General features: G+C 42.9%; 1 protein-coding gene across 3 annotated transcripts in view; it reads left to right on the top strand.

Annotated features, from left to right (window-relative positions):
- LOC142971074 (protein PHTF2) overlaps positions 1-14565 on the top strand; it is a 31900-nt gene extending 17335 nt beyond the window's left edge. The window contains exons 4-22 of one of the 3 annotated variants that reach the window (XM_076111676.1): positions 432-488; positions 4395-4464; positions 4696-4854; positions 5665-5830; positions 6647-6700; positions 7106-7267; positions 8416-8644; positions 8746-8892; positions 8997-9153; positions 9312-9379; positions 9498-9626; positions 9761-9846; positions 9991-10183; positions 10297-10428; positions 10551-10637; positions 10789-10944; positions 11059-11154; positions 11285-11410; positions 11771-14565. In XM_076111676.1, coding sequence (XP_075967791.1) covers positions 432-488; positions 4395-4464; positions 4696-4854; positions 5665-5830; positions 6647-6700; positions 7106-7267; positions 8416-8644; positions 8746-8892; positions 8997-9153; positions 9312-9379; positions 9498-9626; positions 9761-9846; positions 9991-10183; positions 10297-10428; positions 10551-10637; positions 10789-10944; positions 11059-11154; positions 11285-11410; positions 11771-11791 — 2295 coding nt within the window. In that variant the 3' untranslated portion in view covers positions 11792-14565. The remainder of the gene's footprint in view (positions 1-431; positions 489-4394; positions 4465-4695; positions 4855-5664; positions 5831-6646; positions 6701-7105; positions 7268-8415; positions 8645-8745; positions 8893-8996; positions 9154-9311; positions 9380-9497; positions 9627-9760; positions 9847-9990; positions 10184-10296; positions 10429-10550; positions 10638-10788; positions 10945-11058; positions 11155-11284; positions 11411-11770) is intronic. The other 2 variants (XM_076111677.1, XM_076111678.1) reach the window with 2 other exon arrangements.
- The last annotated feature ends 363 nt before the right edge of the window (positions 14566-14928 follow it).

The following is a 14928-nucleotide window of genomic DNA, read 5'->3' on the forward strand; positions in this document are numbered from 1 at the left end:
CACCGGTCATGTAGTGACACGGTTGTAAATATCCAACTTGTTTTATGAGATCAAGACGGCTCCAGATGTGAAGCAAGAGCTTTAAAATCCTGAACTCCCAAACACAACACGACGCCAACCATAATGATCTGTTCCTGCCGACTCATCACAATACTGAATATCTGTAGTTATGGGGATATAATCCGTCTTGAAATAATGATGATGATGTGGCTACGGGGCGTTGGCAGTTCACTTTGATTTTAACTTTTTTAATTATACGTGAATCCTTTTATTAAAGGGAAGTGAAGCTTTGTGCTGCGTCTAAGAAAACCTTTTATTGTGCTTCGGAGCATTACTTCTAGACGATGACGTGTGCATCTGGAAACTAGAACCTTCTGTTGCTCGTCTCTCCCCAACTCACCAGTAATCATTCCTCTCGTCTGTTCTTCCAGATTGGCGCCTATGACCAACAGATATGGGAGAAGTCAGTGGAGCAGCGGGAAATAAAGGTACGTTTGTTTCATTGTTGGCTTTCTTTTCTTTTTCTTCATCTTCCTGTTTGTTTTTCTTTCTGTGCTCTGCTTCGTCTAAGTGTCTCTCCTCATCCTCTATCTCTTCTGGCTCCCTTTTTGTCAAGTTGTTCTCGTCTCCTCTTTGACTCTCACTCTTCCATCTTCCTCCCTCTTCTTCATTTTATTGCCTTTGCTGTCTCTCACCATGCTGCCAGTTCTTTTTCCAATGATTTCTTTTTAACACTCTCCTCTCTGCCCTCCCGGCTGGGTGTCCACATGCCCATCTCTCCTCTCTTCATCTCCATCCCCCTCTTCTTCCATCCGTCTTTTCCTCCTTCTCTCTGCAGTTTATTTCTCTGGTGAGTATACAGCGGGGGAGGACGTCCCTCTTGTTGTCCCACAGTGCACACCTGCTTCCCACGCTGTAGCCAGCTAGACCGTGATTGGTTGGTTTGATCGCTCATTTCAGTCGCCATGTGTTTATTAACCCCCACTCTGCAGTCACACTGTAGCAACACTGCTTCGTGATTGGCTGCAGGAAGAACTTGTCTTTTTTTTTATTTTTTTTTTTAGCTGCACCCAGACAATTAAGGGAACTGAGCACACAGACGGATTAGCATGAGTCACGTGATCAGGGTGGCAGTTTCAGGGTGTAAAGAACTGCAACAATGCAGACGTGAAGGTCAGCACAAATTTAAAGATTGACGTAAGACAAAGCTGTTATTTCAGGGTTATATGGCTGCATTTCTGTGTGTTCCTCCGGGAATAGACCAAACAAACTGAGGTAGGGAGGTACATTCCCAGCTTCTAGTTAGCAGACATGTGCATTTGCTCCCTCGTCTTCCTTGTTTAATTATCATATTTTATTCTGTTGAATGCGACATTAACACATAGCAATATATCATATCATAATACAGCAACACTACAAAATAAGGCATATATTAATTATCTACACAATTGTGGCTTTTTGTTGGGATCTTAAGCGCTATGATTTTCCAAACCGTCGTATGTAAGCAGGTTAAACCAGGAACAGGGAAGTAGTAGGAAGTGGAGACACTGCAGAGAGGTATTGTCAATGGAAACGGGAAAACAAGATTCTCTTTGTGTCACGTTTACGTTCAGTTTTAAGAGGTGGTTTTCTTCCACTTTCTCAAAAGAGGACTCCACCTGCCGACATTACCCAAAATACAACTCGGCCGTCAGAGTTGTTTGGCTCTTGTGGAGTACGATACATAATAATTACCCCCATGTGCAGTGCTCCATGATATTACTTAGTGGGTTTAAATGAGAGGTTTATGGGACAGAGTTGTGTGTGTGTGTGTGGCTTGAAGCTCTTAGTCCAGAGCTGTGGAAACTAGAGCCTCTTCACCTGTCTGCTGTGACATCTCACCTCCCTTCTCAGAGAGAACGAGAGATTTTCTTTTAACCAACATTCCCAAATTTGGGTCCGAGTACCTGATGTAGGCTTCTGTATTTTTAGGGCAGGATTACATTTAGTTTAGTTGTTTTTAAATGAATAATTGTGACAGGAGATCTTTAATGTGTACATCTGTATAAAGATGGCCTCTGATGAGCAATATCTGCTTTCTGTCCCCGTACGTCTACCTCCTCCTTCCTGCCTACTGTACCTCTTGTCCTGTAAACGGCGGTGAGAGACATTGTCTTTAATGAGCTCAAAGTCCACACACACATAAAACACGAGGCTGCGACCTTGGTTCTTCATCTCTCGAGTAATTGGTTTCTCAGCTTGTATCGGCAGAAGACAGCGCAGAGTTTATCTTTGCATAGATGCACAGTGTGAACTCTTTATCGTAATGTTTATAGCCTCATAGAAAATGTAGATAACCAAGTTGTCCTTTTAATCTCGCGGAGGATACAGCTGTCTTTATCATGCTGTAGATTACTATTTTTAATTTCTTAAAAACTATGTACAGTGTTAATTTTCAAAAGCACAATAGATGTCTAATAACAGACGGCTCTGCTGAGGAAAACCAGTCGCCACCCGCTGGTACAAACGGGAAACTACAGCATAGCCTGCTCGGTTTGTGTTCGTATTTTCATTGTTGAAATACATTTTAAAATATGTGCTGTTTCCTTGATAATGAATGACATTCATGCATGTTGGACCAGGTCACCGAGGCAACATCACAGCTTGTAACTGGAGGAGAAACTAGTTTATAAAGATAAGAGACTCCGAGTCTCTCAGAGATAAGAGCTGGCCAGGCGAGATATTTGTGAAGGACTTTAATGCTGCGGTAAAGCTACTGCCAAGAGGAAGCTATTGATCGGCTTCTTTTAGCCCTGCACACACACACACACACTGCATAATAGCTTGCTGGTTGGGCTATTTGAAGATAAGGGCCCCCATCAAGCCATTTACTGATAACACAAGACCTGATTGGCCTGTATGTAAATATTAGAATGAGCCACTCCGATCCAAGTGGACAGATTTGTGTCATTTCACAGTCCTGTTGAATGTGACTTACATCCTGAAAATGTAAAGTGTTGAAAAATGTGCCTTCGAGTAGAGCAGAGTATTGATTGAAAGGTTTTTGTCTTTAATGTTGGGTGCTGATACTCAAAAGATGTTCGTCGATAGCTTGCTTTATTCAATATGAATGTTAAATGATTAGACAAGACTAGGTTATGAAAATCGCCTAAATAATGTCGTCTAAAAGGGAATTTTGACTGGTCAAGATAGAAGTACAAGTGTGTGTGTTCACATGTTGTACAATACACAGCACTGTGGTCTCTGTTTACTCGGAGCCATTGATAAGAAACCTCATCAAAACCAAGCTATTGTCAGGCTGCTCATAGTAACTCGGGCATTGTTGTAGTTAACCACACACACACACTTACACACACAACCTTGTACTTCTATCTTTGTCAGGACACTCATTGACATGATGCATTAACGCCCCTTACCCTTACCCGAACAGTCAGGACTAAATGTCCGGGTGACCTGGTAGGCCCAGTCTTTACAGCAGCGGCCCGGGTTCAGATTCGACCCGTGGCCCTTCGCTGCACGTCGTCCCCTCTCCCCGTCCCGTCTCTTCCTCTGTGCTCAAATTAAGGCAAACTAAACTAAATTAAACTCAATGCCTGACCCCCAACCTAAAACTAACTCTAACCTGAACCTTGAATCCAGGTCTAAACCCTCAGACAGGCCTTTGAAGGTCTGTTTCAAAGTGAGGACTGGTCTAAAACTCAAATTCAAATCCTTACAAAGATAGCTGTACAAGTATACACAGACACACACACACTTAATTGTTCATTTGTATTTATTATTTTCTGCTGTCGCTGACTGAAAGGCAGTCCTTGCACCAAATAGCATGTCAATTTCATAATTTACAGCTGCTCATAAAGTTTCAGTACAGTTTGTCATCACAGCTGACCTAGCAGTGACACACACACACACACACACACACACACAGTGTAATACCATTACAGGAGGAAGTTACTGGTTGGCACAGGAAGCCAGTGTGCCACAGGGGAGTTTTACTCCCAGGCTCATAAACTGCACAAAGCACCAACTTTAAAGCTATAACTTTAAACCTCAGTGAGATGAATGAACATTTAGACCGACTCAATGCTGTAATGTGTATAAACCTCTTTCCAGGTCGTGCTGAGTTAAATCTTGTAGATGTGCGAGTAGATGCTAATGCAGTGAATTCAGAGCCATTAGCCGCGTGAGCCTCAATGCACGGTGTGCCTCCTCAAACACTGATGGTGTGTGTGTGTGTGTGTGTGTGTGTGTGTGTGTGTTCATGAAGGCATAAAGTGCATGAGAAGCCTCCTGTAGTTAAGTTCCTGTGTGTGTGTTTCTGTGTACATTAATAATGTGTTTCTCTGTTTCTTTCCTTGTCTGGCGTTGACTCCGTGTTGCTCTGTCTCCCCCTGCAGGGCTTTAGGAACAAGCCAAAGAAGACAGGACATGTCAAACCAGACCTTATAGACGTGGATTTGGTTAGAGGTGAGAAAATATTTTGTGTGTGTGCAAACTTCCTTTCCATCAAGCTAATTAGATTAGATACCTCAGAGGCTTTCTGCAAAAGCTAAAAGATACAGAACATAAAACACACACACAGGAGAGAGGATGAATAGAAAGAGGGGGATGGATCTGCAGAAATGAAAAAATAATTAATTAACTAATTAAGCCAGAAACTAAGTGTGTGTGTGTGTATTTTGTTCTCTTCCTCCGCAGGTTCAGCGTTTGCCAAGGCCAAACCAGATAGTCCGTGGACGTCCCTGACCCGGAAAGGCATCGTCAGAGTCGTCTTCTTCCCGTTCTTTTATCGATGGTGGATCCAGGTTACCTCCAGAACCATCTACCTCTTACTGCTGGCTCTCTATCTGCTGCAAGGTGTGTGTGTGTGTGTGTGTGTGTGTGTGTGTGTGTGTGTGTGTGTGTGTGTGTGTGTGTGTGTGTGTGTGTGTGTGTGTGTGTGTGTGTGTGTGTGTGTGTGTGTGTGTGTGTGTGTGTGTGTGTGTGTGTGTGTGTGTGTGTGTGTGTGTGTACATAGTTCGAGTAGCATCGTCGTCAGTGTTTACTGGTATCTCGGCTGAAGTTAACCTCATTAGATGTTTGAATCTTTTACCGAAAACCAAGTTCACAAAATGTTAAACAGCTTCTGCTGTGCGTCTTATCTGCAGCTTTTCTTAGAACGCACATGCGGTATGCACAATATCTTGAAAGCGCAGTGTACTCCCAGGTTACACCTACACATCTGCACAAACGCTGCTCAGATGTCTGAGCAGTGTTTTGCACCACATACACCACGAGGCCCTTTTTAGCCCCGTCGAAAGCAGACTGTTGTTTTCATCTCTCTCTCTAACCCTCCGCCCTTCCTGCTAACTTCCCCCACATGCCGCATAACAACACTCGCAAACCTTCCCTTTTTGAATTATTACCACATTTTCATCAAGTTCATTTTGAGCACCAGAGTGCAGATACACAAACCCAAGATGCAGCCGTTATGTCATTTGTTGTTGCTCAGTTGCACATCCAGCAGACGAAGCATCACACGTGGAATCTTTACCCGCTTTTTGGTCTCCACAAACATCTGGAAACGATGAAGTTTGAAGCTGTGAAGAACTGCAAACAACATTTAAACTTAAACATCTGATTTCTCCGTTTCTATTTTTTAATGGATGCCATTTTCCAAACGTGCAGTTGCAGCAGCAGCCCTGTACGCGATCATCCCCCAGCCTCATGGGATACCGACCACCGAGGTGTTTGGAGCCATCTGGCTCATGTTGCTGCTGGGCACCGTCCACTGTCAGATCGTCTCCACCAGGACCCCGAAACCCGTCTCCAGCAGCGGGGGGAAGAGACGCAGGTAAGATCGGGGGAGAGAACTGAGGGAATGCTGTCTTATGAGGGAAAGCGGTGCAGAAGATAAAAGGGGAAATGATAAACCGAGGTGGAGAGTGGAAAAGAAGGGAAGTAGAGATCAAGCCAGGGAAACACGGGAGGAGATAAAGACGAGAAGGGGAAATGGAGATAAGCAGGAGATGTAGAAAGTGCTGGATTGCGTTTGTTCTCACTGTTTGCTTTCTGACAAGTTCTCAGTCAGCTTCTTTCACAAAAACTCAAACTGAATAAAAGCATATTCATCACGGAGAGACTTCCTGTCAATATCAACAGACTCTTTCCAACGTAATATAGTCTTCATTTAATCTTTCTAAATGAGTCATTTTGACAGTTCTTTAAAGGATCTTTTACTATCTCTAGGATTACATGCCGGCCTTGGAGTCTCTCCATGATAAATGTAATGCCGCTGGTTAAAGACAGACGGGATTGATTGTGTGTGAAAGTAGGACGTAGCTTGCTTTACTTAGTGTGTTTTTGTAGTTCTTAGACTTGCAGTTTGTGGTTCTCTCTCTGTCGGTTTGCAGCTCATCAGTGTGTTGGCTGCTGTTTCTGGTTCATAATTATTTAAAGACAATTTTCAGACTCTTGGGAAGAAAATTGGACCATGCCACATTTTTTGGGAAAGGGTTTTGGAAGGAAGCGAGTTAATAGTGTTTTGTGCCTTCAGTGAATACATTTTGGGTCTCTTTTTATTAAGGAAAGAGGAAAAAATCATAATTGCACAAGACTCTGTTCCTCTGTACATTCCTCTATATCTGTCTTTCTCTCTTCCTCATCCAAGTCTTGTAGTCCAAGACATTTCATCTCATAGACAAACAGAGAAATCAGTCTCCAGGTCAGAAACTGCATACGATCTCATACATTTATTATACCGAGGATTCACTTCTCCTCTTATCAAAGTTTACGTACATATACTGCAAAAGTTGATATAACGCAACCAAAGGCTATAAGTGGAAATGTGACGTTTTCTAATCGCATTGTTTCAAAGCTACAAGCTTCAAATATCTACTTTTGCAGAATAACAACCTAAATGAGGGTTTTGGTAGAATTTGCCTTTTTACTGTATCGGCGTCTGTGTCTGGCGGGTGTTAAAGTTAAAGTATTATTCACTGCTAACACTAGTTTACATTATAATAAGACAATGCAGCCAGGGTTCCCAGTGGACACACTGCTTTAGTTCCAAGTCTTCTTAGTCTCCTCTTTAAGTCTCTCTCCACTCTCTATTCTTTTCAAACTGAAGGAAGTTGAGGAAGGCATCTCAGATGGAGGTGCATAGGGAAGGCGACGGGTCTAGCACTACCGATAACACACAGGAGGGGGCGCCACACTCCCACTCAGCCAGCACCACATACAGCCTGGGCACTCTCTTCCAAGATTTCTGGCATGATATCTGTAAAGCTGGGTGTGTATTTTCGTTTCTCATCTTCCTAAAACGAGATGATATACTAACACAGGACTGGGGTTCAGTTCACCGATTGATCCAGCTGTAAAGTTCTCTCGTTTTTGCCAACTTTAGTGAGAATATTATTTATTTTTTGTTGGTAAAATCAATAAATTTCATCAAATAATTACATTTTGTCTCATTATCTTACTGGTTACTCTTAAACATGTACTCTTAATGTCATCATTGTTTTAACTGAAACGCCAAGAACTGAACCCCGGCCTGGAGTCAGACCTTACCTCGGCTTCGTCAGCTGCACCGTCTCTTCCTTTCTTATCACATCGTTCACTTTTATCTTCCCCAATAAAATTGCCCAATTTCTCATCGGTCGACCTGAATACATCACATTTGATGTTGATAAGCAACATCGTCTGCACAACTGTTAAATTCCCGAGCCACCAAATTATAACAATGAAAACATTCGTTTGTCTTTGGCGCCACTGTGTCAGTGAGGAACGAAGGGGCCGTGCGGCTGACTTTGATGTGCATGACTTGCTGACCGAGCTGTGTGTTTAAAAAGAAGCGTGGGCCGTGGTTCTACCAAAAACCATCTGAGAGTTCTGCTCTCTAAAACAATTCTACGCCTATAAAGTGAATTTGACCGTAACTGTCTTACGCCCCAGGCTTCTACTTTGACCAGCTTCAACAACAGTGTGGAACATTCAGAGCACTAATTAACTTCCTGATTTGGTTTCTTCATCTATCGATTTATCTGCCACGCTCACTTCAGCACTCGGTGCAAGAGACACCTCCACCTCAGTCAGTTATCTCTCTGTTACACTAGGTTTTGCACGTTGATGACACTATAGTTAATTGATTGTCAGTGCTCCAGTACATCGCGTTTTGCGCAACATTTTGTCCCAAATATCGGTGTTCGTTTTGTATGAATGTTCCACAGTGATGTGTTGAATGCTTCCTGTTAGTGTGACTTATCTCACCGCATGAACTTCACAACTGCTGAACTCACTGCCTCGTTGTGTGTGTTTTATCTAAATATCTGTCTGTATCCATCTGTCCATCTACACACGTCTATCTTTTTTTCTATCGATCTCTCCTTCTCGCTGGTCCTTCTACCTGTCCTCCTTCCCTTCCTCTGCTTCCTCCTTCAGATCCAAGAAGTCCAAGCTGTCCATCGACAAGTCGACCGAGACGGACAACGGCTACGTGTCGCTGGACGGCCGGGTGACGAATCGCAGCAGCGAGGAGGGGCTTCAGCTCCACGAGCAGCGGTGTGATTTGCTGAACCGGGCCGATGAGGTGTGCTGGAACTCTCACGTCCAGCCCGCGCACATTCACGCACCCCTCGGCACGGGACTGATGCTAGCAAGCGGCAACAAGGTGATCCATCTGAACCAGAAGCACAAGCACTGTTTTGGCGACAGACCCACAGCATGTCTGTCTCTGCGGGATGTGGCTGATGCGTGGATTCTGTCTTTTAGGAGCCAGCATCGGATGAGGCGTCCAGCGAGGAGGACCCTGACGCGTCCTACAGCGCCCTCCGCAGGGGAGTCGAAAGGATGAACAGCGACTCGACGCTCAGAAACCGCAAGAACGCACACCACTACAAGAAACACTTTGCTGTGGAGGTAAACGCACACAAAAGGCAACCCGTGGAAACGGGACAAAGGCATCGTTTCATATCTTTCTAAAAAAAAATAAAAAAATAACAATCCTCTCTGATGTCTGTCAGGACGTTCCCAAGTCTGGCACCAGCTGCAGCTCCAGATGTTCTAGTCTGAGGACTCAGGACTCGGAGAGCACTCGACACGAGTCGGAGACAGAGGACCTGATGTGGGAAGACTTCCTGCACTGTGCCGAGTGCAGATCCTCCTGCACATCAGAGACAGGTCTGCAGATGAGATTGGCATAGAACAGCTAAAGAAACATTTGTGACTTGTCTGTTTGAATGACTGTCTTGTTTTGATGACCCCGCTAAAGTCCCTGTTCATCGATAATCTTTTGGTGTTTGTAGTGGAATTAATACTGTGACTCCTTTTCTTTACAGAGGGAGAAGGAGGAGAGACGCCCGTCTGTCCTGCTAAAAAGGAATACAGAGACGACCCCTTCCACCAGGTCTGTAAGGCCTCTTACATGAGACGTGTGGCTCGCTTGGTGCTAGACAGTTTTGATGATTTGCACTTCTAAATGTAATGTAAATGTTTGTGTGTGTGTTTTTGTTTTGTGCCCTCAGGGTCACGCTCCCTGGCTGCACAGCTCCAATCCCGGTTTGGAGAGAGTGAGCGCCATAGTGTGGGAGGGAAACGAGTGTAAGAAGGCCGACATGTCCGTTCTGGAGATCAGCGGGATGATCATGAACCGAGTGAGTGACGATTCTTGTGGTCTTAAAGGAATCGCATACATCTTATGTCTTACCTACCTACGTTTGTGCAAAAAGACAACAAACTGAGGCAAAGAAGGATTCACTTTGTTCTGTTTGTCCTCCTCCCTACACAGGTGAATCTCTACACGCCTGGTATTGGTTACCAGGTCTTTGGGAACGTGGTTTCAGTGACGCTCGGCCTCACACCTTTTGTGTACAGGTACTGCTGGCACGACACACGTCATCTAAATATAATACATTTAAGGAATTGAGGGATTCAAGACACGTGCTTTCTCACTAATAGTTAGAAAAGTACAAATATTGTCCCGGTTTACTTACGTCGGTCTCTGTCCGTCTCCTGCAGGCTGGCTCAGTACAGCGACTGGGATCAGCTGACCACGCTCTCGGCCAATGAGCTGCTGTCTGTGGCACTGGGGGGCGGGTCTGGATCGGACGCCTTGGTCATCACCATGGTAACCCTCAGCTTCCTGGTACGCGTTTGCCTGATATGGCTCTTCTTCTTCCTGCTCAGTGTGGCAGAGAGGACCTACAAGCAGGTGAGACAAAGACCTGCTGAGCTGTTGCTTTTGATGGCGAAGCTGCGAGAGTTCTTTACTTCAGCACAACGTTTCTGATTAAACTGATTATTGTTCATGCGCGTGTGTTTCAGAGGCTGCTGTTTGCCAAACTGTTTGGTCACCTGACTTCGGCCCGCAGAGCCAGGAAGTCTGAGGTCCCCCATTTTAGACTGAAGAAAGTCCAGAACATCAAGATGTGGCTGTCGCTACGCTCCTACCTCAAGGTTTCCTCCCTTATGAAATATATATATCTGTTCATTCGGGAGTTGGGCTCATTCACGGCTGTGGGGATTGAAACTCAAAGACATAAACACACAAGTGTAACTCTGGACTGTTGCTTTTGCAGAGACGGGGTCCTCAGCGTTCAGTGGATGTGATCGTGTCGTCTGCCTTCCTGCTTACTCTGTCTGTCGTCTTCATCTGCTGTGCCCAGGTAAGTTCTGAGTGGGTCAAACCATTGACATTTATAAATTCTACACATAGCGGCTTTAAGTTCATCAGTAAGCCTTGACGCCTTAGACTGAAAAAAACACAATTTATACCAAAATAACCACTTTTAAATGAACTTTCCTCTCTTCTTCCAGTTGCTCCACATCCATGAAACGTTCCTGGAGTGTCACTATAACTGGGAGCTGGTGATCTGGTGCTCCAGTCTGTCTCTGTTCCTGCTCAGGTTCGTCACTCTGGGCTCTGAGACCAGCAAGAAGTACAGCAACACCTCCATACTGCTCACCGAACAGGTACACGCAGAGTTTACACGCGTAACCCCACAGCCGAACATTGTCTCCAAACACTGACGTCGATCCATTGTGTGTGTGTGTGTGTGTGTGTGTGTGTGTGTGTGTGTGTCACAGATCAACCTGTATCTGAAGATGGAGAAGAAGCCAAATAAGAAAGAGGAGCTGACACTGGTGAACAACGTCCTAAAACTGGCTACCAAACTACTCAAGGTACCGCCCATCTTCAAAACTCTTTCTGTTGTGATACCTGCACCAACAGTCTTTTTATGAACTTTTAAATATGCCTTAAAATATTAACTGTTTCTTCCTCTCCTCTCCTCTCTCCTCTCTCCTCCTCCAGGAGTTGGATACTCCTTTCAGGCTGTATGGTTTGACGATGAACCCTCTGCTCTACAACATCACCCAGGTGGTCATCCTGTCTGCCGTGTCAGGAGTCATATCTGACCTGTTAGGATTTAACCTGAAGGTAAGTGTGCCAGGTCGGACCAGAAAGCGGTACTGGAAGCTTGTGACGTTCCTCATTGGGAACAATTGAAAAAAAAAAAAAAGACACTTGCGCTCAGAAAACGACGCTATGTGGACACAGCCCATTGTTGTGGAAATGTGTCTTATTGTTCAACAAAATATTTGTTCCATCCACTTAAGACTGACTGAAGACCACGCCGTGTCTCCTTCGGTTTATTTGATGATTTGAGGTTTTAGTTGGTTCATATCTTTAACAATTGAAATGTGCTCATAGTTTCGTCTCACTAGCACAAGCACAAATAACACTGCCTGTTTGTGTAGCTTTGTGTATTAATCCTGTTCCTTTACTTCCTGTTCACAGCTGTGGAAGATTAAATCGTGACAGTGAACGGAGAACGGGCGTCGGCCTTCACTCTCACTGACTGACTCGCTGAATGCTCGTCTGACTGATTTAAACGGGTCGACTGACTGAAAGACCGAACGTCTCGACATATTGGAGTGCTTTCACCGTCAACGTTCTCACTTTGTGCAATTCAAAGCCTATTTATTTACCCACTCAGTGTTTTCTACTTAGGGTTTATTTGAATTGTAGTTTGTTTAACGTTTTGTGTTCTACGACACAAACAAATGCTATATTTGACCTGTCTACAGCAAGTGTTAGTATTATTATTACTAAGCATAAGTTATGTTTAATGTGACGGTTTAGGATCTCGGCTGCATTCGCAACGGTTCCGTTTTCATTTCAGCTCATTCGCACGTTTGAAGGCAAAAGTATCGAGCTGCCGATGGGACAACTATCATTTTATTGTAAGTTTTCGTGTCGTTATTTGCTATAACGTAAAGTTATTATTTATATGTTAAGTACATTTTAAAACTGAATTTCAAACTGTTACAACCGTGAGTCTTCTTTTTGTTTTTTTAGAATACACATCCTACTCCAGTGGTTTTCTGCAGACAAAAAATGAATTTGGTGGAAGATGAGTCTCCAGTTGAATTGCAACCTAATGGTTTGAATAAATAATCAAAACGTATCTTTACAGACGCAAGCAGAGCATATCCTCATAAAACTACAGTTACAAGGGTACTTTATGACTTTTTTGGTTCTTAGTGGGGAGGTGAAACGCCTCGTGACATCAGCAATGCAAAGAAACAATCCTCCAGTTAATGGAAACAGACCATAGACGATAGGTGACATTAACACAAACCTCTGACGTTTAAAAACATCCCTTTTTACTGACTTCAGTTTCATGTCCCACATCAATGGATTTGACAGTATTTCTGGTAATGCATGTGTGCTGTAGTCACATGTCCTCACAGAAATGATCTGCTTAATATAACTAAGCAGAGCAGGCCGACTTTTAACTTTTCAGGGCAGATTAGGACATTAGCCTATTCCTCTCGCGTGAAGCTACTTCCTAAATTACTTAACATGAGATCACTTCCTTTTGTTAGATCTGAGTCACATGTGGTTTTGTTGTTTTCGTGATGATCCCGATTTGTTGTTTCTGTGTAAAATAACACAGATTTGTCTCTCAAACTGACACTGTGGCTGAGGTCCAATAGTCTTTTCTACTTCGATACTTCTAGGTCATTTAACTCGGTTATACTAAGTGGCAGCCATGATGAGAGCTGGTTGGATTCTTTAAATGCTAAGGAAAGGTGCATCAATGCTTCCTTTCTTATCTCCTTTATCATACGGTACGCTGAGCCGTCCTTGATGAAAGAAAAGGAGATCATGCCGTCCCCCAATTCCTCGAGGCGAATCCATGTCAATAACATTCGCCATCGCATATTTCCGTAGCCTCGTATAAGTGCAGTCGTATCCTCTTAGCACAGCGGTTTTCAGTGTCTTTCCTTGACCGGGTGATGTTTTTCATTGAGATCAAGGAGACGGGTGTTCGGCAAAGACGTAGTTTGATTTGACAGCCTGTGTCAGAATTCTGACACTCAAAGAAGAAGGCGGGACAATAAATGAGTGATTTCTGAGTGTTAAAGTTCTGCTCTATATAGTGCCCCCAAATATTCCACAAAGGGAAAGTGACATTCTATTCTAAAATATATAATTATATCGTACAACACATTCACATACAAAAAGAAAAACATTTCATATTAATCAAAAAGGAGGTTTCTTTATATTTTCCTCATGTTGCAGTTTAGCATCAAGTGTAATTTCTCTCCCTTGAAGCCAGAGGTCAATGACGTGTATGACAGCGCACCATAACAGCATGAATACTTTAGTTCCTGACATTTTTTTGGGACTGTCTGATTGGTCAGTTTTCGTCAGCCAAGATTAGACGGCTCCATCATCTCTACCAGTTAAAAAAATTCAGTTGATGTATAGAATTAGATATCACAGAGCTGATTAGACGGGCGGTTCATCTGCACGACAATTGACGGTAATAAAAAAGTGAAAGTCGGCTAGCCTCTGTCTGTCACAGGTTTCTGAACACTGCAGTTAAAGCAGGTCTGAACGAAGATATGCACTTTAAAAACAGATTTAAAATGAAAGTATATAAATTACGTCATGTTTCAATGTCAAGAGATTTTCTTTTTTTGTTTGTACCTCACCAGCTTAATGTGTGTGTGCTGTTCAAGCGAATGCTAGCTCTGAATTTATGAATATTTTATTGACAATTCACATCACTCTGAAGTAAATCCCGCATGGTACAGGAAGCTATCGTACCCACAGAAAATATCTTAAATGTGACAAAGGCTTTTGTTGCCTCAGTTAATGAGTTAGCATTCTGCTAACTGCTAGCATAATCATCTTCAGTGTGTTTGAGGGAGAAGACCAAAGTGCTTATTTTACTTTTTGTTTATCTCTGCTGGAAAAAATAAATAATGCATTTGCAGCATTATGCTTTAAAATATATTTGTTTCCCTTTGGAAATACCTTTTAAGTTGTATTGTTTTTTTATTTGGCATTGTGCTTTTTGTTCTTTCATCACTCATTTGTAAAGGTTGTTTCTCAGGCTCGTTGGGAAGGCATGATTTACTGTGTTTGAGGAACAAATAAGTTTAAAATGTATCTAGGTAAAGGACTCTGATGTTGTCATTCTGTTTTCAGAGTCTAAAAATTTCGATTTTTTTTTTTGTGAACTGGTCTGTCCACAAGGTCTACATTTTTATAATAAAAATAAATGGATGTTGACTCAATGATTGTGCTGTATCTACTGCTGGAGGGATAATGGAATTTCACAACAGTGTACACTCAAATATGAAGGAACAAAACTGTGCTTTGACTTTCTTATGACATTATGCTACGACATTTTTTGTAACATACAATTACTTATTATTGCATACACTGATTCATGACTTATTTCGACATGCTATACTATGACTTTCATAAGACGTTTTTTGACATACTATACAAAGAAATTCTTTTCACTTTTTCAGACCTACTAAACTATGAATGTTTACTATACTATTATGTTTTTATAACTTTTTTTCGACATGCTATACTATCAGTGGTGTATAGTAACGAAGTAGAAATACTTCGTTACTGTACTTAAGTCGTTT

The sequence above is a fragment of the Anarhichas minor genome, unplaced genomic scaffold (assembly GCF_050575085.1).
Source record: "Anarhichas minor isolate MPS153535 unplaced genomic scaffold, ASM5057508v1 ptg000045l, whole genome shotgun sequence".
NCBI lineage: Eukaryota > Metazoa > Chordata > Actinopteri > Perciformes > Anarhichadidae > Anarhichas > Anarhichas minor.